Source organism: Neomonachus schauinslandi, chromosome 9, assembly GCF_002201575.2.
Source record: "Neomonachus schauinslandi chromosome 9, ASM220157v2, whole genome shotgun sequence".
NCBI lineage: Eukaryota > Metazoa > Chordata > Mammalia > Carnivora > Phocidae > Neomonachus > Neomonachus schauinslandi.
In genome coordinates, this window is record NC_058411.1 from 124462303 (window position 1) to 124487067 (window position 24765).

General features: G+C 52.8%; 1 protein-coding gene across 1 annotated transcript in view; it reads right to left on the reverse strand.

The window, feature by feature from the left end:
• LRRK1 (leucine rich repeat kinase 1) overlaps positions 1–24765 on the reverse strand; it is a 120575-nt gene that overhangs the window by 28327 nt on the left and 67483 nt on the right. Inside the window, exons 6-19 of the mRNA XM_021680646.1 lie at positions 19964–20190; positions 18748–18875; positions 18494–18657; positions 17492–17629; positions 15511–15623; positions 14221–14297; positions 9678–9807; positions 8989–9101; positions 8394–8608; positions 6346–6510; positions 5665–5837; positions 4546–4666; positions 4119–4278; positions 3434–3710 (exon numbers count right to left, since the gene is read on the reverse strand). Coding sequence (XP_021536321.1) covers positions 3434–3710; positions 4119–4278; positions 4546–4666; positions 5665–5837; positions 6346–6510; positions 8394–8608; positions 8989–9101; positions 9678–9807; positions 14221–14297; positions 15511–15623; positions 17492–17629; positions 18494–18657; positions 18748–18875; positions 19964–20190 — 2201 coding nt within the window. The remainder of the gene's footprint in view (positions 1–3433; positions 3711–4118; positions 4279–4545; positions 4667–5664; positions 5838–6345; positions 6511–8393; positions 8609–8988; positions 9102–9677; positions 9808–14220; positions 14298–15510; positions 15624–17491; positions 17630–18493; positions 18658–18747; positions 18876–19963; positions 20191–24765) is intronic.

A 24765-nucleotide genomic window follows, 5' to 3' on the forward strand; every position in this document is an offset into this window, starting at 1 on the left:
CAGAGGGAGAAGCAGACTCCCTGCTGAGCAGGGAGCCCGATGCGGGACTCGATCCCGGGACTCCAGGATCATGACCTGAGCCGAAGGCAGTCGCCTAACCAACTGAGCCACCCAGGCGCCCCATATTTATTTATTTCTTTAAAGATTTTATTTATTTGACAGAGCGAGAGAGCGGGATCACAAGTAGGCAGAGTGGCAGGCAGAGGGAGAGGGAGAAGCAGACTCCCTACTGAGCAGGGAGCCCGATGCCGGACTTGATCCCAGGACCCTGAGCTGAAGGCAGACATTTAACTGACTGAACCACCCAGGCGCCCCTGGAATTCTACTTTTAGAAAGACAGAGTAGTTTCTGTGTTTGAGAATAAATGCTCCAAGAGGAAACGAAGATGGGGACAGCAAAGATACCTCTCAAGGAAGGCCTCTAGGACAGCGACTAGAATATGCTAAAGGAAGACATGAAAACGTCTGTGGTCATAAACACATCAGACATAGTAAATCTCGGTTCGCTCTCTGTGATCGGGGCTGTGACCGGGGAATCGCTTAAAATTAACTTTGGATGGTGAAAGAAACGCAAATACAGCTGTAGGTTCCGAACACCAGGAGTCATGTTTCTGGCCTTCGAAGCTATTTATTGTTCTTGGACGGTTGAGACAACCCCATCGCCTTAAAAGTCAGAATGAGGCTGTTTGTGCACGGAGGGATGTTTTATGAGGGCACTCTTGCTCATCCTAAAAGTGCTGAGTCACCGAGTCAGCTGAGAGCAGCCGAAGCTGAGGAGGCCCCTCCAAGAGTGCGCCTGAAAATCAGCATCTTCTGTGTGCATGGAGCTGCCGGGCAGGCGCAGGGCAGCTCTCCGGTGGGCCCTTTTCTGAACAAAGGCCATGCCTTCAGCTCCCCTGAGGCTTTTAAAATACATCAGTTTAGCTCCAATAAAATGTCTTTAAAACGTTCTGGAAGAGACCCCTGAAAATATCGTAGAAGCGTCCATCCCGGCTCTGTGTCTTCAGCACACGGTGTAACCTTGTGCAGATCCTGCTTCCTGACATGGGAAGAGAAAGGACTCCCACAGGGTCGGTGGAGGGGAGGCCCCGAGGGGGCAGGCCAGTGAAGTTTTAGGTCCTTTTCAGCCACTTCAGATCTGGGGTAAAGAGGAACTTCTCAATCACCCCAGCTAGAGGGTCCTCCTTCTACCCCAGGCCTTTACCCAGGGCTGATTTATTCCTTCATGTTCTGCAAAGTCCTTGTTTATCTATGTGTTCTGTGTCCCTCCCTGATCTGGAGGCCCTCGTCAGTGCCTTGCAGTGATTTATTCGGCTTCTTCTGCCCACACCACACTCAGCTTGGAGCTTACACTGGCCAGGTCCTGCAGCTTCCCGCTCTCCTTGTAGGTGCTGAGTGAGGGGAGGGAGCGGGCTCTGCGCCCAGGTGCCCCAGCAGGCTGCTCGGTGCACACACAGCAGGTGCTCAATACTGCCAGAGGTAGAGCCCACTCCGAAGCCCGCCGGGGAAAGGAGGAGATTCAAACTGACTGGCAACAGAAGCTCTTCTCAAGACCACTGACACCTGCTAACCTGCTGGAAAGCAATCACTCGTGGCGAAAGGCTGAACCAGGGGGATGACCAGAGAGTCAGCAAGATGGGGATTAAAGAGGTGCATTCTTCCCGGGTCTGCTGAACAAAACCTGGGGTGGGGGGCACCTCGTCTATACCGAGGAGCTGGCTCATGCTACACCACCTCGACTGTCTCAGTGGGGTAGGAGTGCTCAGAGATGCTGAGCAGCTTTGTTAGCCAAATACAAGTTCATGTGCAAGGAGATGGAACTTGCCCAGGGCACAAAGGAACCATTATGCCCGTGCTGAAATGGAAAATGCCCCGACATTCGTGACATTGTATGGAACCAGATGTGAATGACTTTGAGTACTTAACACAAAGGAAGAGTAATAATAATAATGCTGATAACACCTGATATCTTTGGGGCTTTTTTTTTTTTTTAAGATTTATTTCAGAGAGAGAGAACAAGCGTGCACGTGTGGGCGCACAAGCAGGGGGATGGGCAGAGGGAGAGGGAGAGAGAGAATCTCAAGCAGACCCTGTGCTGAGCGAGAAGCCCGAAGTGGGGCTTGATCTCAAGACCCTGAGATCGTGACCTGAGCTGCAATCAAGAGTCGGACGCTTAACCGACTGAGCCATCCAGGTGCCCCATCTTTGGAGCTTTTAAGTGCAAGAGACACTTTTCATACTTTACATGTATTATCTGATTTAATCCTCACAATAATTATAATACTAGTCAGTAACAGTACTGTTCCCATTGTACAGATGAGACAAGAAAGGCAGCTGGGATTCATACTCAGGCATTCTGGCTCTGTGGTCTCACCCGCTGTACTATAAGCCTCCCAGAAGACTCGGCCGTGACCTGGCTGATTTCATGGTTCAACTGGTCATACATGTGTGTATTATAACCGGCTTGCTTTTACTGAGTGCTGGTAACCCCTCATTCCTCTACCCTGTCAATAAAATAACTGGAAAATTGTCCCATTTTGGCAATGCGGTCAACTCAGAGGCTGCCTCACTTTCCATGGACCAAAGTCAAGGATACCCCTAGGTCATGGTATGAGGGATCATGCGGACTTTCAATCCCTCTTTGGGGTTTCTCCTTTTAGGACTCACTCATGGCTCCCAGGGGGCTGGAGTGACAAGAAGCCCTCTCCCATAGTTACAAGATCTAGCAGAAATCTGGGTGGTGCCTCTGGCACAGTGGCCCAGGTCTGGCTCCCAGGAGGCCCAGTCTATGCATGTGGAGTCTCTGGGCTGGCCATACAGGGTCCGGGCCAGCTTCCCAGAAGTCTCCAGTGGGCATGCCCCAGAGCTCTAGGACTGGGGATGGGTGGTGACATGGTCTATGGTAGGTGCGTGGAAAAGGTCTGCGGATTTGGGGTCCTGGCTACTGCCTCGTGGGCAACATCAGCATCAGACCCAGGAAGCGGCTGAAACTGGAATTAGGGCACAGAGGCCTTACATGCCCAACTGCATCGGACCCACGTGCACCCACCCCCACCCCAGCCCCTGCCCCCCCACCCCCACCCCGCCGCATTCTGAAGCCAGGCCGTGTAATTAGCATGCGCATCCTTGTCACTTACCCCATTTGCATTTACCAAATAACCAAGCCATCCACCCTCTAAAACATGAACCCCCCCCCCCGCAAGATATTTTTAATGCCCTTCTTGCATGTTTTCCTGCATTTTTTTTTTCAGTGACTGTGTTTCTTTGAACGCCCCGAAAAGAGATACCCATGGCACAGGAAGGAGCCGCCAGCCCAGGCAGGCAGGCCGTCCCCACGGCCCGGGTCTGGAGCTCTTGCAAGCCACCAGTGACCCCGGTCTCCCCTCCTTCCTCCTGCATGCAGCATGAGCAGCCCAGCCCGGCCGTGGCCTCACCTGTCGTTGGCCACAGGCAGGGCGATCTCAAACTTGGCCAGGAACTGGAAATACTGCTCCTCCGTCTGCTGCGTGAAGCCCGTCCCCACCAGCAGCATCCTGAGGTCCTCTGCCCGGATCACCCCATTCTTGGCCACTGACCGCGAGCCCTTGATGTTGAAGATCCTCTGCAGACATTCGGACAACCAAATGGGGTCAAGGAAGTAGAGGTTCCTCAGGCCGTGGCTGGTGTCCGGGAAGTGCAGCAGGGTGCCAGTTTCTATGAGGAAGCTGATGGCTGCCCAGGGAAGGGGAGGACGAAGCAGCATCAGACAAAGGGTGACAGGGACTCTGGGGTGACCTAGTCCCATGTTCTTCTTAGGAAGCAAGCAATGCTCCCAGCACCCATGGCCCTTTTGACGGCTCTGCTGCCCGGTCCCGGGTTCCCTAGCGGCACCCCGTAACTCTTGCCGACGCGCTGACCTGACGGCCAGCCAGGGGGCTCCAGTCCGCCCATCTCCAGCATTCGTGGACCCCATCTCTGCAAATGTGCCTACTCATTGAATCTGTGACCCCCCCCCCCCCCATCACAACCCCCCAGAGTGCTCTGACGGTCATTTGCAGATAGGCGCAGAGCGGTGAGAAATGGGACACACCCCCCCCTTCCCGGGGGCCCTCGCCCCGCCCTCCCGGGCTGCCCACTCACCGGACTGCAGGTCCTCGTAGTCTTTGATGTCGTTGTTGGCCATCTGCTCCACCAGCTGCCCCAGCTGCCTGTCCGTCAGGTACTGCACGTCGTCGTTCAGGCTGCGGCGCTGCTGCTCGGTCAGCACGGCCTCCTGGAGGCTCAGGTAGCTCCTGGGGATCTGGGGGGCCAGGTGGGCTGGCTGGGCCCCTGCAGGTGGCGAGGCACGCCCCACCCACCCAGCCCTGCCTGCTGCCCCCCACTCCCCGGAGGCCTGAGTACGTGAGCTTCTCCTCTCACCCCCACCCCATCCCCGGCCTCCCCCCGGCCCGGTCCCCAAACTGCTCGCATGGGGACCACCGAGCCTGAGCACACGGCATACATGTTGGGACTCCTGGCGGAAAGAGAGTGGGCCCCCCTGGTTGCAGCCGGAGCCTGAGGTACGCACCAGCCTCCCCGCAAGTCTCTGGCAGCCGATGGTGCTGCCCACATCCTTCATGTTGCACGTGACGTGGAAAATCAGCTGCCGCAGCCCCTCCTGGCCTTCCAGACTCTTACAGGAGAGCTCGCTGTGAGTGCAAAACAGAACGTGATCACTCATCACACCGCTTCTCTCTGACGAGCGCTGTAGCATCTCTGTGTCCCAGGTTTTGTCCCTAATGCTGGCAAGTTAAAAGAACCCGTGAACGGTGAATGCAGAGACATGTATTAAGGTCTCACTTGGTGCAGAGCTCTGTGCGGGGAGCGATGCAGTATGTGTCCTGAGCACGCCCATTTTACAGAGGAGGCATGTGAGGCCCGAAGGTGCAAGGTGACCCCCAAGGACACAAGCTGGAAAGGAGCAGACTCGGGTTGGACCCAGGTCTGGCCCAGAGCCAGTGCCCCCGTTGTTACAGGCCTCAGGGGTGTTCTCAAGGGCACACGAAGAATTCCTGAAATTCTGCATCAGGATCAGCCAGATCCTGCATTCTGAGGCAGGCAGAAGTGTCCCCAGGCTGATCCCTGCACCGAGGTCTGTGGCACTCCACCCAGAGGGGGGGAACCCAAGAGCCCCCAGCACAGTGTAACAACCCATGCTTGATTCCTAAGAGAGAAGGCTTACTTAACTTGCTGAGCTCCTTCCATCATCTGTGAAGTGGGCACAATGATCCCCATAACCCACGGGGCTGTCGTGAGTCCCAGGACAGGAGGTGAGAGAAGCAACAAGCCCAGGGCCCTGGTCCTGCTGCCACTTGGCCCGGACCACTCAGACCCAGTGTGAGGACCAGGACCACGCCGGGGGTCTGTGATTGGTCGGAGATCAGCAAGTGTGACAGGGAGTACACGAGTTTCCATCTCCTGGTCCCAAGGGGGCCGTGCATGCTCAGCACTGGCCACAGGGGAGGAGGGGACCCCGAGGAGGGGACCCACACACCCGGAGAGGGTGTGTCCAGGCTCTGCCCTGCCAGTCCTCTGGCTCAGCAGCCCCCTGCAGGCAGACCCCAGCATCCCCGGGCAGACAGACAAGTGAGGTAGCCGGAGCCTCAGCCCCAGCGGGGCACCAGGTACCAGAGAGCAGGACACTCACTGCAAGTGTTTGAAGCTGATGTCTGGGAAGCCGGTGGCCCGGGACCCAGAGGGCGAGCGGCAGAGTGCCAGCACGTAGGCGCGCAGTGTTGCGATTCTCTCCACTCGGAATTTGGTTTCGATTAAGTCCAGATGCGTTCCGACCACCAGCACCACCGAGTTTGGGGCCTTGGCCTGCCGGAGAGAGCCCCACAGCTGAGCATCGGCTCCCTTCACTCCAAGAAGGGACTGGGAAACGGCTCCCAGGAAACCCCGAGGGCATGTTGTGCATAGAGGGGTTCCGGGAGGCACGCCAGAAGGGCTGGATTTCCCATCCCTTCAGCCAGTGCATCAGCTACCTGTGACCTGGCCTGCATCCAGCCTCTTATCATCTTTACTTGTGGGAGGGGAGCTCTGTCTTCCTCTTGGGTCCAAGAGTTGTGGGGGGAGGGGCTGGCTCTTAAATTTAAGGTACAAGAAAATTAGGAGAGCTCGGACAACCATCTGGCCGAGGAGGGTTTTAAGCGCTCCACGGTGACCTATGATTCGGGGGTCCTCTGGACGCCCGCCAAGATGCCCAGTGTTTCTCTCTGACCGTTTCCCTTGTTTTTCCTCAGTAAAGGGGGATGCTTCAGAGAAGAGGCGCCCCCCATCCCCCGTGATGCTCCGAGGCCTGGGAGCTGCAGGGCTGGCATCTCCTCACCTCGATGTTGAGCAGCCAGAACTGGAGGTTGGCCACAGCCTCCTCCCCCAGCGCCAGGTTCCAGACCACCACATACAGGGCCTTGTCTGTGAAGAAGCACTGGTTGACGGTGGCCATGCTCGCGGGGCCGCCGATGTCCCAGACGGTGAATTCCACAGACTCCACCTGCTTGAGCAACAGGGGCAACGACAGGAGGCATTTAGGGACCACGGTTGCATTGGAAGAGCTTGGCCCGTCCTGCTGTTGGTCTCGGGAATCAAGGAACCCAAGAGAGGGAAAGGGGCCCAGCAGTGCGGAGGTGGGACTTCTGGAAGCTTCTATCTACCGCTCACAGAGCAGGGGGCTGGGCTCTGGACGGCGGGCTCCCGGGGGGCTGGGGTGTTTGCGTCCACCTGTGTCTGCAGAACACTGGGGACATGGCCCTGCCTCTGCTTCAGACGGTTAGACCTCCCGCTGGAGGGGGCCCCGGGGCTGACGCCGGAGCTCATGCCGAGGCTTAACCTCCATCCGTGGGAGGCCGCGGCCCAGGAGACGGGCCTCCGCACTTGTGTAGGCTGGAGGGCGGCGCCCACCAAGGATGATGGGAAGCCGCCCCGAAGTGGGAATCAACACAAAAGATTAGCTGTTTGCGGGGAAAGGCTGTGTAAACGGTGGTTTCTCCATGGTCCTATGAGCTAAGAGTCTGGCCCGAGCAGCCAAGACTGCAGCTTTCTGCAGCAAAGGATCGTTTCTGAGACGTTGCACGTTGGCTGCCGAGATGAGGCGTGCTGACCTGCTTTTGCAAGGGAGTGAAAATGGACAGCCATTCTAAACTGGCTGAGGGCCCAGACACACGGGCAGGGACGGGGCTCCGCGTTCGAGAGATCAGGTGGTGGTTGTCCTTCGACAAAGGAGGGGAAATTAGAATGCTGGCCAAAAAGAAGTGGGGGCCAAAGGACAAGAAAGATGGAAACAGCAATTCACCCCTCGGAGCTCGGACCATCGTTTGCTAAAGACCAGCTGGAAGAAAGTGATACTGAGTAACTGCTTTAAAAAACAAAACAAAAAACCAGGAAAGAATCCAGAGATTCTGGGTGACTTTAGAGAGCTCCTGGACACGAGTTAGTGAGATTCACTCCTGGGGTGTTCTGGGGTGGTGGTGGTTCTGCTGGTATTAGATATTTGACTGTCCTGGACTCATTCAGAACTCACTCTGAGGCGGGACTCTGCTCTGTACAGGACCAGTTTCCGAGTCTGTTAAAATATACAGCTTAAATGCCTAATGACCCGAACTGGAATGCCCAACTTGGAAGGTGATTTTTTGTAAAAGACTTTGCAAGGAAACCGGCCTCTAGTTGGCCCTGTGCTGGGGGCCATAGGGGGACATCGTGCAGCCTCTTCCCTGAGCGTTCCTTCCCTGAGCTGGGAGAAACAGCTAAGGGCCTATCCCTCCAACTCTTCTGCAGTCCCCTTCCTCTGATTCCAGGGCAAGACAATGTTCATTTTCCTTCGTCTCATACTGAACAGAATACAAGATGATTAAGAGTTGCCAAAGGATTCGTTTTAAGTAGGGGCTCAAGAACTCGACTTTTCAGAACTTGGGGTGAAAGCAGGTGTCAGGGAGGCCAGCACATTCATTCCAGGAGTGCTCTCTCAGCCTCCCCATCAGGGGCAGGTGCTGCTGTGTCTCGCTGCCTAGAGTAGCAGTTTGCTCTCAGCTCTGGGGGGCAGCTACTCCGGACCATTTGAAATGCCATCCTTAGGGCCAGGAGTGGAAAGGCCTGGCCACTGCTGTCTTTAGAAGTTCATCAGAGAAATCTAATGGACAGCCAAGATTAAGAACCACTGGCCCGAAGCCTCAACTTAACTATAACAGAACAACCACGAGGTCATGTTAAGAAATTATTAAGAAATTATTCACTGCCCTTGGCAGGAGAGGCCCTTGTAAATATTCTGGGCCTCAGACAGCAGGCTGTGAAAATCCCAGGCTCTCTGGAGAGGAGAAAGAAGGGGCCCGGGGAAGCTCCCTCCCACCCCTGGGGGGACTCTGCACGCCGACCATCCTTGACCTTGGCTCTCGAGCCAGCTGGCCTCTGGAGCTCCCACTTGGTGGTCCTGATGGTGGCCTCGCTGTGCACCACCTGGGGGGCCCTCCCCGTCTGTAAGATCTCCAGGAGGGTGGACTTGCCCTGGCGCGGAGGACCCACGATGATCATCTTCATCAGCTTGCACTTCTCTGCTTTCCGCAGCTGAGCGCGCAGGTAAGACAACATTGCTTTGGGGCCTACGCAAAATCACAGAACGGGGAAGGTAGATGCTGCTGACATGCGGGCGAGAACAAGCTCACAGCTCTTGGGAAACAAAAATCCTGTCTTGAAGGAACACTCTCTATGTGTTCTAATGGGGGGAAGTGGAGAGGGCGATTGGGTCGGATGGAGGGGGGATGTTGCGGTCATAATTACCCCAAAAGTGAAGTCCAAAAGTCAAGGGCCTAAAGACAATATCCTTCCTGCCCAGAGAATCATAGATAGTTTTATCGTATGGTTAATTGCAATACAGTGGTACCCAGCCACGGGAGCCCAAGCTGCTTCCAGCCCAGGTCCTTAATGACCGGACTTGAGTCCTCTTTCCCCAGGGGAGGGGGGAGTGCCTCAGAAGCCCTACCTTCTTTTTTGATCTCTGTGGGCACGTTGCTGATGTTCAGGTCTTCAATGTCCAACTGCCAGAGATTGCTCAGCTGCCCCAGCTCAGGAGGGAGCTCTCGGAGGCCAGGATTGCTGAGGGCACACGTACACCATGGGAGGACACACGCACACACACCCCCATACCCACGCACGCAGCAACCTCGCAGCCTGGCAGCCTCTGGGTCCTGCACCCCAACCCCGACATCGCGGGCTTTGCTTTTGAGCGTTCCGTTTAGACAATAACTCCAAAGCCTTTCTCGCTAGAAAGCCAGCTCTGTCTTCTGCAGATCCCTGTGGCTTAGAACTAGATTTCCTTCCTCAACGTCCTCAGCTCTTCTATTTATTACGATGCCATAAAGATTATCAGTGTCTCTTCTCAAAAAGGCAACGCAATGGAATTATTTGATATTTTCATTGTTTCGCACGCTGCACCCCCTCCGCGGTGCCTGGTGGTAGGTTTTCAGTAAATGGAAGGATGACTGACTGAGCAGTTCTCACGGCCACTGCCTTCCCCTCGCCCACCTCTTTGACTAAGCCCTGTTCTGCAAGTCCCCCTGCTGCCTCCCGGTACATAGATGGCTTCTTTCCCGCCCCCTTCCCCGGCAGTGTCTGGGTCCTCAGATGGGTTACAGAGGACACTCTGCCTCCCTGCGCTGGCTGGGTACTCACTTTCCCAGGTAGAGCTCCGATAAACTCTTCAGGAGGCAAACCGAGGGAGGGATGGCGTCCAGGTGATTGTCATTCAGACAAAGGACTTCCAAAGACTCACTTAGAAAGGCCGGAAATTCCAGCACCCCCGCTGCGAAGAAATGGCAAAGCAGACTGGATGTTTGCAGATGATTCTGGACCATCCCAGCATGCAGGTCAGCCAAGTGGACCTGGGGGCACAACCTCCAGAGGGCATTTTGGCAAGTCGCCCCGAATAAGGTGCTCATCTTCCTGACCGAGGGTTTCTAATTCTAGGGGATGGCCCTACAGACATCCGTGCATGTGTGTGGCAAGGATGTGAAGGCAGGACACTCCATGGCACACTGTTTGTAACAGCCAAAACAGAAGACAGCCTACCGGGAGGTGGCTGATGAGTAACGAGAGAATATACAATTATTGCAAAGCATGGGGCAGGTCTACATGTGCGGGTATGAAGTGATACTCAAGAGCTATTGGTGAACTGAAAACGTGGGTGTGCGGGCATGTGAGCAAACACACACCCCGTGCATTTATGTGTGTATGTTTCACGTACGTGCGCTGTAACGCACATAGATGCTCTGCGATGCTGTTTGTGTGCAGGCCACACATGCACACAGGTACATGGTGTTATAGACATGCACACACACCACACGTGTGTGTGCATGTTACATGCTGTTCCAGGTATGTGAACACACAGGCGCACACGCACAGACATGTATGTTAGACACAAACATAATGATTACTACAGACGCATCAAATTCCACCGTCGTCTCTGGGGAAGGGAATTACTAGGAGGCTGGATATTCATTCCACACCATTTGCCACTGCTCAAAAATTCTGTTTACTGGGGACCTGCCTTCTTCAATTAAAAGAAAGCCAGTCTATTAACAAATAATACAATGGGCTCGGTTTTCAGGCTGCCTGAGATGCCACTCTCTGAAAAGCCAGCCAACTCTCTGGTATTTAAGCGACTTCGTTAATGAGGCTAATTATGAGATTCCCATTAAGATCATGTTGTATGTGTTCCTTCCTCGGGCACCGGAGTGTGGGAGCTGAGAGCGACTGGGGTTGGGAGCTTGGACTCGCGCACTGATGGGGATCAGAGGCTTAGGTTTCAGCACAATCTCCGAAGTGCCTTATCCTCCCTGGTAAGGCAGGGAGTGGTGGGGGGGTGGGAGGGGGCAGGACTCCACACCTGCAAGGGTCCCTTTCAGCTCCAGCTCCCAGAACTCAAGATAAAAGATGGCCCCAAAGCCCTCTCCTCCGGCCCTCTGCCAGCCCAGCGAGATAGAGAAGCCAGGATTCTCTTGTTGGGCTGAAGCGACTTTCCTGCCCTTGATCACAACTTTCTCCCTTTGCTCTGGCTCTTCTCCACACGTGTCGCCCGCGGTATTGATGGTAATGGGGTAACCTAGGATCAGAGAATGTTCTGGAGAGACGATAATGGAATCCCGAAATCGGAGCCCGGAAAACCAGCCTAGCCGGTCCCCATGGGAAGAGGACTCAGGGCAGTACCTCCTTCAGTGTAATGAAGGTGCAATAGGCTTTTAAAGACGGCTTTGAACGTGAGGAAAATGCTCAAAAGGACTTTTTTTCTCCCCCCCCAGTGAAAAAGAATGATTCACTTTAGCCTGCCCCGGCACACACTGAAAGAACATGCACGGGAAGAAAGAAAGGCTCACTTTCTTCCCCGAGAACACATTCAGAACACCTGGCCTCTGTGCCTTCTGATTTTCAAGTCGTACCCCGGTGTTTATGAAGCCTAAGTAACGGGCGGACGGAATAAGGAACTACCACGGGGAACAGAAGCAGCACCTGTCACAGAGCTCCTGGCCCCGTGCAGAAGCGGGTCTGGGAGAGCACAGCGCCAGGTATTTATGAACTGTAATTATGCCTAGAGTTATTTATGACTCTGCTGGTCTGAGTTTTACCGTAAAAACGGCTGTCCAAATTATTTTTGGACGAGGCCGCCACACAAATAGGGCTACTTGAATGTACATAAATCTCCTTGGAATTTTACTATCCATCTGCAAACAAGTTAGCTTTTATAGATAATTCCTTACCTGAGGATCAACAGCCCCTGGAGAATAACCTCCCCCCACCCCCCACCCCCCCCCCCCGGGAAGAATTTTCAACCGGGTCTCCTTCTTTTCATCCAGGGGTGGGCCTCAACATTCGGGACGAAATTAGCAAACTCAAGAGGTCTTTGTCATGTGCCAAAGCCACCGTCCACCTCTGCCAGGGAAACTTCCAAGGGGTGCGGCCTCCTCACCTCGCTCCCCAGCCGGGCTCCTGCGGGCCACCAGCAAAACCGTTTTCCAGAACATTAGTACACGCTAATAGACCGAGGTCTATCCCAGCTACACTTTTCAAGGGTATTATACCGTTTTGGCATCAATGAGAAGAAAGTGTTTGTTTGTCCTTCCTTCCAAGTGAAATCCCTATGTCTGGACTCAATTTCCAAAGTCCTGGACTCAATTTCCAAAGTCCTAAAGGCCCCGCATTTCAAAAAGGATGAGTTATGAAATTCCTCACTGTGCAGCCCCATTAGTGTGGTTCGGGGCCTTCTCATTTGTTTCTGGGCCATTTGGACTTCCTTTTCTGCAAACTGTTTATATCCTTTGCCCTCCCTATTTTTTTTTCCAACTGAGTTATCCTTTTCAAAAAATGAATTTGTAAGCAGCCTTTGTATATTAGGGAGTTAAGCCAATTTACGTCGCAATGATTTGCGTTGAAAATATTTCTTCTCAGTCTGTTTGCATTATGACTTGGTTTATGATGCTTTTTACTGAACAAAGCTTTTCAATTTTTACAAAGCCCAAGGTTTTGGTCTTTTTCTAGTGACTTCTGGATTTCCCACCTAGTTTTTAAAGGACTTCTCCATCCACAAATTTTACCTATGTTCTCTTAAATGTTTATAGTTTTCTTTTTCTTTAATGTTTAAAAATCTGAAATCCACACGGAAATTTTTGCAGTAGATGTAAGGTAGGGAATCCAGTGTTGTGATTTTCCCCTTCCAACTGGACAGGCAGGTATAACATAGTATTTATTAAAACAACAGAACATGTTTCCCCCACTAAATTGAAATGCCACCTTGTCATATGCTAAATTCCTATTATTTACTTAGGTCTGTTCCACTGATGACATGTTACTTTTTTAATCACATGTAAACACACACACTCACACATGACTGATGTATACGTATGTGTGTATATACACATACCAGTTCATTAAGAAGTGTAACAGGTGGACAGACTATTTAGGTCATCTCCTGCAAATGTGTCCTGGCCTCTGGCATTTCTCGTCCCCATCTTACACCATCTGTACTAAAAGAGCACCTGCCAACATAAACTGAGCCAAAGAAGAAAGTTATGTTACATTGAGAATGACCTAAATATTGGTTCCTGTTCTCCGGGGCAGCATCCTGAGGGATATTTGTGGGAGCATAGCTGGCTTTAGAAATCTTTGCTTTCAGGTTAAAAAAGAGGGCTGGCTGAGGAGCTCAAGGGACAGGTCCACACCTTCCCCCCATATCTCCCGGAAAATGATGAATGAGAAGAATTTGTTTTCCTGGAATGCTGTCTGCTGAGCTGGCTTGGTTGTAGACCCAGTAAGAACACTCTAGGAACAGTTCTGTTTCTGATGAGTTTGGGCGAAAACAGAATCTCAGGCTGACCAGGGCAGTGGGGCTGTGCTCCCATGTGGTCTTCATCAGACGCTATATACTGTGGCCATGAAGACCTCACGGTGCTACCCTTCCCAACCTCGGGGCTGGGGTCCCTCAGTGCTGGGCTGAAACCTGGTTCTGTCGCCGAGCAGCCACGTGACCTGGGCAAGTCAGTCAGTCAGTCCCTGTGCTGTGGACTGAATTGTGCCTGCCCCCCCTTATACGTCAAAGCCCTAGCCCCCAACGTGATGATATCTGGAGTTGGAGCCTTTGGGAGGTAATTAGGTTTAGATGAGGTCATGAAGGTAGGGTCCCCATGAGGGGGGATTAGTGCCCTTATAAGAAGAGATACCAGAGAGCTTGCTCTGTCTGTCCGTCTCTCTCTCTCTGAGAAAACAGCAAGAAGACCCTCACAAGGAGCCTGATCTCAGACTTCCAGCCTCCAGAACTGTGAGAGCATACATTTCTATTGTCTCAGCCGCCCAGTCTGTGGTGCTTTGTTATGGGAGCCTGAGCTGACTGCAACCCCGTGGGAGCCTCAGCTTCCTCACCTGCAAAGTGGGGAACCCCAAGCCATACCCCATTCCGTAAGCCTTACAGAAAGGCGCTAACAGGTGTACCATCTCTAGGGCGGTGCTCACTCACGGCAGAACCATCCACACCATAGCTACCAGTCTCATTGGATGGCAAGCAGGAAAGACGGTTTCGGGATACCTGCCGGCCACACCTGCCTGATGAGCAAGGGGCACAGTGCGCGCCCAGGTTTCTCGGGGAAAGCCCCATGTAAGGGCGTCCCCCGGTGGTGGAGCAGGGAACTGCCCGCCCGGGGGTCTCATCTGCTCCCAGGGACTCACACACCTGTCTCGGTCCCAGGACGCTGGCGCCCTCTGGTGGTGAAAAAGGAAATACGCTTTGTTTTCAGTCCGTCTTCACTTCTGCAGGGGCAAAAAAAAAAAAAAATCAGATTTTGAGGAGAGCATGACAATTTTTGCTGTGACACTATAATGCCGAGCCATGCGGAGATAAGGGAGAACATTCCATCAGCAGGGTGTTGGGGCCCCCTGCAGCTACTAGGTAAGCACCCACACTGCTTAAGCTCAGCATGACCAATGGTGATTTCGATTCTTGAGCTTTTCCATTTCAGGCAGGTGTGAGCATTTCTGTGCCTGGCAAGATGGCCCATTCCAGCAGCTGTTCCATATCACACACTCTCACTGGGGTGGGGGGATTCTCTTTCGGGGGTCAAGTCCTGTGAAGAAGTGGGTGGGCTTCAGCAAGTGAAATAGGGAGGCTGGTCTCCAGGACCCCAGGGGCCAGCTGTGCTCATCCCCACATTTTCATCTTTTATTAGAAGTCTTTGGGAGTGATTTTTATTCAATGGATGTGCATTTGGTGAGTGGCCGGCCAAAACTTTGGAAAAGAATGACAGGTTAGGCGTGAGAAGATCCTCCAGGAGCCTTTAAAATTTAGAAATGGGAGGATGCTGTTATGGGTGAATTGTGCCCCCCACCTTCCAATTTATGTTTAAAGTCCTTTTTTTTTTTTTAAGATGTTTTTATTTATTTATTTGACAGAGAGAGAGAGAGAGCACACAAGCTGGGGGAGTGGGAGAGGGAGAAGCAGACTCCCTGCTGAGCAGCGAGCCAGATGTGGGGCTCGATCCCAGGATGCTGGGATTGTGACCTGAGCCCAAGGCAGACGCTTAACTAACTGAGCCACCCAGGCGCCCCTATGTTTTGAAGTCCTGACCCCCAGGACCTCCGAATGTGACTGTAATTGGAGGTAAGGTCTTTAAAGAGGTAAACAAGTTAAAATGAGGTCATATGAGTGGACTCTAATCCAATCTGACTGGTGTCCTTCTAAGAAGAGATTCAGACACAGGTATGCACAGAGGGAAGATCATGTGAGACACAGGGAAGAGGGGGTTCTATGCAAGCCCCGGGGAGAGCCCTCGGGAGAAACCTCAGACTCACCCCGTCCAGAAGCGTGGGGGGGGGGGATAGACGTGTCTTGTGTAAGCCCCCCCGCCTGTGATGCTTTGTTACTGCAGCCCTAATAAACCAGCAGAGCCACCAGCCCCAGGGGCTGCTGGACTGTGGTTACACATGCGTTTTAGAACTTGCCAGGGTAAAGAGCCCCCATGCTTACTTGCCAAATTGGTTTCTGGAAAGATCCAGGGTTTTGAGCTGTCTGCAGGTCCACTTCTCTTGAGGCGGCAGCGCCATGAGCTGGTTTCCCTGTAACCTTAGGAACATGAGGGCCTGGAGAGAAAGAGAGAGAGATGCAGAGACACCATCAAACACCACAGGGAGGACAGACTGAGGAGAAGGGTCAGCTCCCTGACAAAATGCAGCAAAATGATGATAACCGATTCACCTTTGCCAAGATTCCAATAGTGTCGGGCTCAACAGCCTCTTAGAACTCATGAAATTATACCCAACGCAGCCAACAGGACGGTCTGAACACGGTCCTTCCCTCCAGATCAATGGGAGGCAGTCATTCCAGAACGAAAGGAGTCCAAGTACGTCTCAGCATTGGGCCTTCTGAAGAGCGACAATTACTCACGGGCCTGCCCGGGGAGCAGCGGCCGGTGCTGAGGGTCCTGGAGGCCAAGGTATCACACGGCGGCGGGGCGCCCCTGCCTCCCGTGACCTCCTCGGGGGATGCCCCGTGCAGGGGCAGGGTGGCGGGGACACAGAGGATCACCCGCCCCAGCCAGGCCCCCTCTGCTGGCCCGGTGCCCCCTGCTGGCCTCCTGGCCATCGGCCCTCTGTCTGCCCACCAGAAACTGCGGGTGACAAGCTCCGCCCTTGGACTTGTAACATGTTTTACTTTAGTGGGAGTTAAGGCGGAATGTTGTAACCTTTCTCGAAGCCTTCACTAGGGACAGGGACTCTCCTGTCCTCAGTGGGCAAGGTTCAGGAGTGCAAACGGGCTGCCCCGCTTTATACTCCCTACTCCATGCCCTCGCCTCCTCCCTTGTCAAAGGGGGTCCAGGCCGCCCCCACCATCACAACCAGCATGTCACCGAATGCCTCGTAGGGCCGTGCATGCACCAAGCCCCAGGACCCCAGGGTTGTGCAGGGCCTCCCAGGACCCCCATCCGGAGGGGGAGACCGTGAGCAAACATGAATTCCCACAGGGCTGAGTGGTAAGGTCCTGGACAAAGTTCTTTCCCTCCTGATCTGCTGCTTCTGGCCTCGGTGGGAACCAGAGAACCCAGTCGGCATGCTGCCGGGGAGAAATGAGGATACCGACTCAGATCAGGGGACTAAGCTAATAAGCCAGGGGTGCCCCTGAGGGGAGCAGTGACCTACGCCCTCACCGACCAGGGCCCCCATCAAAGTGTGCAGGCCCTAGGGCCTGAGACTTGGTGGCCCTCCTCCCTGAGAACACACAGATAGAAGGTACCTTCCTGGCCCTTTAGGGGTCCCTGAACATGAGGGGAAGCTGTACTTCTCCCGGCACGAGACCCTGTGGGGGCCCAGGTGGCTGGCCTGGCAGGACTGGGTGGCGAGGCCCGTGCGCTCTGCCTGGGGCTGCCCTGGTGCCTTCAGCCAACACTGGTCAGGCCCCAAGCTGGGGCTGGCCCCGGGTGCCAAGAGATGCATATGAGCTCTGCTCTGCCTTACGGGGCTCCCATTTGAGTGGGGAAAACAGAGACAGGTGGGCAAACCACCTAAGATAAGAAAGCAGCCCCAGGTGGATGGGTTGGCGCAGGGGGACATGGCGCTCTGGCAAAAGGTACTTTCTTGAGTTCACATCCAAAGAAGCTTCTGACCCCCAGGAATTCCAGTTCTGCCACCTCTGGGGAGGGAGATGGGCAGGAAGGCCCACCCTGCAGTGCTCCCTCGGCTTTGCACACTGGTAGGCCTTGGCCAGGGGTGGGGGGGGGGCAGGGACCCGGAAGGACAGAGGCCAGAGAAGTCCAGACAGAGCGCTGCTGGGCTGTGCTTTCATGTTGCTCACTTCCTCCCAATCTTTGCTCATAAATACGCACATTTTTGACAATTGAACCTTTTTTTTTTTTCATCTCAGAAGCTCAGGAGAAGCCTACAGATGGTACTGCAGTGCGGACTGATTCCCTCACAGAAGCCAAAAATGAGAAAGAGAGGGCGATCAGACTTACATCAAGCTGGAAAAGCCCCAGGGGAACTTCCTTGAGAGCATTTTCTGAGAAATCCACATCCCTCAGGTGGTTTTTCCAAAAGACAGCCATCTTGTCTGGTAGAGATTCCAGGGCATTTTTGGATGCTTTACAACATTTCTAGGAGTTTGACGAGAAAGAGAAGGAGATATTGATTAGCTTCTCAAGTGCATTAAGCTTATGAGAAAGACCATTTCCAAATCTGATGTGGAAAATCAGAACGCGACAATAAGGCTCTGTTATAAATACAACTTGGCTAAGAGGCTATAAACTGTCATTGTCCCGTGTTGCTGTCCTTGCTCCAAGGAAGGGACGGGAATGGTTTCCTGAGGGACACAAAGGTGGCTCATGCTCCTATCCCTTCATTCCAGAACATGTGGCCCATTGTCCTTGGAAATAACAGCATCACGCCGGACCAAGCTCTAGAGACGAGCTGGTTTCCCACACACATATGTTTAAACCAGAATGCGAACGCTAGCGATGGAGAATTTCTTGGTTTGAAACCAACAGCAATAAAACATAAACATTCTTTATGCTAGTCCATCTGTTTTAACAAGCAAACTTCCCCAGAAACAAAAACACCATTTAATCGGGAGTGCGGTGGACGCGGATTATTTCTTCTTCTTTTCTTTGTTCTTATTTCACAGCTAGTTGAAAGGAACCGTGTCCCCCTTTTGGGCAGAACTCCCCCATGCCAGATGAGCAAGCTGTAACGTGGAAAGTTCTATGGGTGTTATGGCACGAATCTCAAGCCCGGAGCCGGGGCGGGGCAGTTGCGGAGGGGGCTGGCTTTCAGGTGAGTCACCTGAGACACTCAGTGGCCGGATGCTGAGTGACACTGCTCGGTGGTAACAGGAGAACAGAAATGCTGCTACCCAGCCTGGTCACCAAGGGGAGGAAGCGAGACAGAGCCCTGAGCAGTGTTCTGGTTCACGTGAGATGCCGGGTTGACGGGCCTTTCGTGATTTCCGGGAAAATACTCACCAAAGGGCAGGCCCAGGCATCTGGAAACACCTTCAGGTTATTTTTGGAGACATTCAGAGAACTGAGCGACTTGAAGCAATGAAGGAAAAGTGCAGGGAGTTCTGTCAATTTATTGTCAGAAATATCGAGTTCCTGTAGCTTCCGCAAACCAATCCAGTTAGTGGCTAGGGAAAAAGAAAATATTAAATTGGTAAAAAGACTGCTGTCAAGAACAAAATGACAAATTAGGTCAGGGTGTCGATGATACAACATACCACCTTCTTCTTCAAACAATTTTTCTAAGTAATTTTTGGAAGCTGTCAGTTTTTGAAGTTTTGAGAGGTGCAGGAATCCCGGTGGGAGGTGGGGCAGTTTATTGCTGGAAATGTCAATCTCGAGGAGCCTGCGGTTGGGGAGGGAGGCAGTCAAGGCATCAGAAGAAAGAGGAAAAGCATCTCTGTTACATGTTTCTCTGTGGGCGTAATACTCTTTCCCCCTCATGCTATGCTGAAGAGCGTGCGTTGAAAACGTTGTGGTAGGACTTCTATTCATCGCATTAACTATTACCACGTCCCGTGTAGACAAAGAAAATCACACGTCTCTTTGGTGGGCCCAGGTCTCACTGACCAATAGGGATGTAAACCTTTCTCAATGTATGATAGCAAAGTCAGCTGGTGTCCAAGAAACTGCTGGAAGGCCCTAGGGCCGTGCTTCGAGCCAGCTGGACCCCCGAGTCTGGCCCTGGCTAAGGACCCCCACTCAGAAGACACTTGTTCTTGAAATGTTTGTGTGACGCCTTCTTCCCCGTGGCTTACTTCTGCCCCTATGTGCTGTGGGACATTCTCTCTTACTTCACTCTAGGTGAAGCCTTAGCTTTTGAAATCGGCTTATAGATCCTTATAGAGTGAGGATCACTGCACATCAGTGGAGATAAGGCCCCGCCCTTCCCAGGCAGCCTCGGGGGGAAGGCTCAGGCCTCTTCCCAAGGCCCCCTGAAAAGGGAGACCAGGAGCTGCCCACGCCATCCACCTGCTGCTGGAGCGCTTTAGGGGCAACTCTTTCTCCGAGGCCCTTCCCACTTTCCCTGGGAGGTCAAATAAAAATGGGTGCCCCTGGGCCTCACTGTTTCCCCCCGGCCAGGAAGCGTTCAGCCTTCTCAGATTTCTGTCTGCAGGACCAACACCAGACATCTCGGGTGAGCAGACTGCATGGCCACCACGCGCAGTGTAAGGGGGGCCAGACAAACCGCTCCCCCCCCCCCCACAGACTTCTCTGCGTTCCCCTCGGAAGGAGGGGGGCACCGTATTCCTCAGAACTGTGTGAGGACAGGCAGAATTTCTCTCCTTTTACGGAGAATTGGTTTTCAAAACCACAAACTCCGATCAAGGAGTACGTAGCAGGAGGAGGACTGCGGGGGTGGGGGTGGGGCGGGCGCTGAGTACAGAGGTCCCTGTGCACACCCCAAGGGGCCTGCGAGGGGCGGGTGCCCACCTGGAGCAGATGATTTCATCTGATGACTGCACACCAGGCAGCTCCCCCAGGTGGTTCTTGGAGAGGTTCAGCTTCCGGAGGTTGATGAGTCCCCAGGGGATGACGGAGGGGAGGGAAGCCAGGCAGTTGGCAGAAAGGTCCAGCTCTGTGATCTGGCAGGAGATGTCTATGAGCCAGTCCAGATCCACCCAGGGCAACTTGAGGTGGGACCATTTCACACGAAGAGCCTGGGTTTGGAGAAAGGGGAAAAGCACCCTCGGGGAGCCCGGGGTGCCAATGTCAGCTTGGAATAGAGCAATGATTTATGTGACCGTGAGTCTGTCTGTCCATCTCAGCTGGAGTCCCAGGGCGTCAGGACCTTGGCCAGCTGTGGCTGGCACTGCGTCTGTATCTCACGGGTGATCTCTGCAAGACCCCACCCCACTCTGCAGCCTCTAGGGGGAGCCCGCGGGGGTGCGGGGCTGAGTGCTGCCACTTCCAGGGCCGGAATCAGCAGGAATGGCACCTGCTCTGTATAGAGGCCAGCCATGCTTGGAGGGGCCTCCCCAGACTGGAGAAGGAGGCTGACGACCAAACCTGGGTCTCTCCCCTGCAACACAGCGGGCCCCACACTGGGTGCTTTGTGGACGGGCTGCTTCCGGAGTGAGAAAGACCGAATATACAATGGCCAGGCCGCATATAAAAAAACAGAACTTTGACACATCACCTGTCAACCTGCCTGGGAAACTAACCCCCTTCTCTACAATAACCAGCGCGGGGAGCCAGCCTGCTCTAAGCCAGACTTGTAGGGAACCACATTGCCATGCTACCATCAATCCAGTAACTTCTGTAACAAACAGCCCTAAATGGCCAGGACTTGATTAATCATGGACAGCCTCCCCAGACTTTGTCCCCACATCCCACTTAAATCAACCAGAGAGGGGCACCTGGGTGGCTCAGTTGTTAAGCGTCTGCCTTCAGCTCAGGTCATGATCCCAGGGTCCCGGGATCGAGCCCCGCATCGGGCTCCCTCCTCAGCAGGAAGCCTGCTTCCCCCTATCCCACTCCCCCTGCTTGTGTTCCCTCTCTCGCTATCTCTCTCTGTCAAATAAATAAAATCTTAAAAAAAAAAAAAATCAACCAGAGAAAGCCAAAGTGCTCCCCCAACCAATCACGCAGGACAGCCCCCATCTCGTGAGCTGCCTCCAGCTTTCCCATCGATAGCCTCCAGTGGGGGCACACCTGAGGCTTTCCCTTTCTCCCACGAGAAAGCTTTCCCACTTCTCTGCCAAAACACAAGTGAAGGTAGCTGACTCCCTTGCTACAGCAAATTCAGAATAAATCGTCTTTGCTTTTCTCATTTGGCTGGCCTTTGTTTATTTCCACAAGAGGGAGTCAGAAGGGCCAACTGTTTGCTGGAGTGTGGTGGTTAAATACACATGAGCAAGGTTTTTCTCTTTTTTTCTGGATTATCAAAGGATTTGGGGCTTGATTCAGTTTCCGGGGGGAGGAAATCAGCTTTTTGGCTTGTTTCTCCAAAGCAACTGGAAATCCATACGAGAAAATTAGAGAAACAAAAAATCAGTGCTTGGCAAACAGGAAAATGTAACAACCAAGCCAATGGCGGGAAAGACCAGTAACGTGGGGTAAGTTTGCTTTCAAAATTGGCAGAACCAGACACACTTCCTTATGTGGCCATTAGATGGCGATGTGTGTCTGGTCTTTATCTCCTTAGCGAGGCTGCCAGGATTGGGAAGACCCTCTCAAAGCTCTGATCTTTGACCCAGGGGATCAAAGTCTCTGTCTTGTCTCTCCATTCACCTGGATGAAGAGGGACAGGTGATGGTCTGCTGGATTTGGGATCAAGAGAATGGAGTTTTAACTTCAGCTGATTTTTTTTTTAAAAAGCCAAGTAAGTCACTCTATTGCTGTTTCTCTTGTCATTACTGTTTCCCCCAACACTTTTTTATTTTGAAAAATTTCAGACCTGCAGGAGAGCTGAACTTGGATAGTGAATACGCATGAAATGCCCTACACCTAGATTCCATTGTTAATCCGACGCCACATTTGCTTTCTCTCCTTTCCTTCCACACATACTTTTCATTTTTTTAAAAAAGATTTATTTATTTATTTTAGAGGGAGAGGGGGAGAGAGAGAGAGAGTCCCAAGCAGATTCCACTCTGAGCACAGAGCCCAACGTGGGGCTCGATCCCACGACCCATGAGATCATGACCTGAGCCGAAACCAAGAGTCGGATGCTTAACCGGCTGCACCACCCGCGTGCCCCACATTTTTCATTTTTTGCTGAATCATTTCCAAGTAAATTATAGCCATCATGGCACTTCACTCCTAAATACTTCAGCACGTATCTCTACAGAACAAGAATATTTTCCTATGTGACCACTATATATGGATCATTTTCAAGAAATGAAATCAATACAGTATTATCAAATCCACGGTCCACATTCACATAGTCTCAGTTATCCCAGAAGTGTCTTTTATAACTATTTTGTGTCCTGATCCGGGATCCCATCAAGAATCACACATTGCATTTCGTTGTCATGTCCCCCTGCTTTTCTTTAATCTAGAAGAGTCCTCATGGCTTCTTAGGTCTTTTTCCACATTGGCATAGCAATTTTTCAAGTCCGCTGTCTCATAGAATATCCCATAATCTGAATTTACTCAGTTGTTTTCCCTCGTGTTCAGATTCAAGGTAAGCATTTTTGGCAAACATCTCAGACAATGAGGAGTCCTCTCAACTGAACGTCAGCAGAGGGCACCTGCTGTCAGGTAATTCCACTACTGAGAAGGCCAAGTCTGCTCTCTTGTTGAAGGTAGTGTCCGTCGGACCCGTCCTTTTGGAAAGGTGCATTTTACTCTTTGTGATTCCTAAGCAATCTGTGGAGTGATATTCTGAGACTGGTGAGTATCTTGCGTTCCTACATGATTTCACCCAGTGGTTTCAGCGGCCATTGTTGATCCTCGCCTGGCTCAGTCAGTACGCTGATGGTTACAAAGCAGTGATTTTTGTAAAACTACCATTCCTCCTACATTTGTTACTTGGCATTCTTCTGTACAGAAGGGGGTCTCCCTGCCCCATTTAAGTATCCCTATGGACTCATGGATTCTCTCTTTATTCAAAGTGTTATAATTATTATTATCATTATGCCTTTTGCCACTCAGGTCATCCCCAATTTGGCCAGTGGGAGTCCCATCAAGGGGGCTCCTGTGTTCCTTTGACATATCCCTACCTGTTGGGCATACTTCCTTACTTCCTGGCAAAACAGGATGCTCCCGTCTCCTCTGGTGCTTTCCAAACCCCAGCCCTGCAATCAGCCCTGATTCCCTTTAGCAGAAAATGGTATTTAGAAACTAGAATCTGGGTTTTAGGCGTACCCACTGCTATTGGGGTATCACCGCTTCTCAGCCCATTGATCCGACACAGCTCTGTATTTCACAGGAGGGCATCTTGATGCCTGCAGTTCAAATCTAGCCACATGGGCCTCTCCCTAATCCTTCTAGAATTTGTAATTGCATCACCCTGCATCTGGTTATTGTTGGATTTCATCTGTTAAATAAGCGGTTGGGGCCAGATGATGTCTAGGTTACTTCTGGACCCAGGATTCTCCCTGGCTTGGGTGCTGAGAAGGACAGAGTGCTCCTGTGAGGAGCCTTGGGATCAGCATGAGAGCTGGCCCAGGAGTGGGCTGAGAGCAAGGTCACCGTTCCAGGCTTTGCAATGCCAAGTCAAAGAAGGTACTCCGAGGGCCTGGAGGCCTCCTCTTCCTGGGTTCTTGGAGACACACATTGGTCCCGGGCCCAGGACCAGACAGCTGGACACAAAGCCAAGAGGCCCAGATTGCAGTCTGACTCTCCACTCACCCTGTGTGGCCATTTCTGGTCATCCATCACCAAGTGGATTTGTCTTGGACTGACAACGGCAGCCAAATGGAAGCTGAAAAAGGGGTGGTTTTGGTTTTGATTTTTAACAACAAATCTTAGGTGTCTATTGACAGTCCTATAACTCAAACGACAGGACCATCAAAAATAACTAAAAAACCAGAAATGATTCCGACTGTGCTTGTGACACGAACGAATGATGGTACAAAAGGATCAGGGAGACGTTCTGTCCTGACAATTCAGTCTCCCTCCTGCATCTCTTTCACGTTCTGTGAGCCCAGAGCTGCAGCCTATAATCAATCCCATAAGGAGCAGGGGCTCAACCTCAGGAGCCCCAACCCCCGCCATGTCCGCCTGACTAACTCCATGGGGGCCTCGGGCAAGTTTTGGTAGACGTGGATACCTTCTCGGGCTCTGTCTGGCTCAACTCCCCTTAGATGAACCTGCCTGCTGATTTTGTACTGCACTAACCCAGACCCCAGGGTCATCTCTTATGCCCCAGCAGGCAGTGCGGCCGTCCAGAACCCGGCCCGTGTGCACCTCAAGCGCAGAGCCTTGACGGGCGGTCTTGGCTGGTCAGCAGCGCGTCCCGCATGCAGCAGACACTAAATAAATGCTTGCGCCTTGACGACAATCAAACCACTGAGAACTGCAATCTGTCCAGTCACACCTCCAACCGGATCGATCATTCTAAAATGTCAAGGTCTGCTCAAAACCGTTCAGCCTTCCCCCCAGCCCCAGGCTGCCTGCAGCAGAGCATCCCAACTCCTTCCCTGGGGAGCCCACAGCGCCAGTCTCCCCAGCCACTTTCCAGCTTTAGGCCTCACTGTCTCCTCCCTGCCCTCTGCATTCCCGTTGCTGTAGGTAGAAGCACCTGGGGGATGGGCATGCTCCTAAGAGCAGAGGCTGCAAGGCCAAGGAAA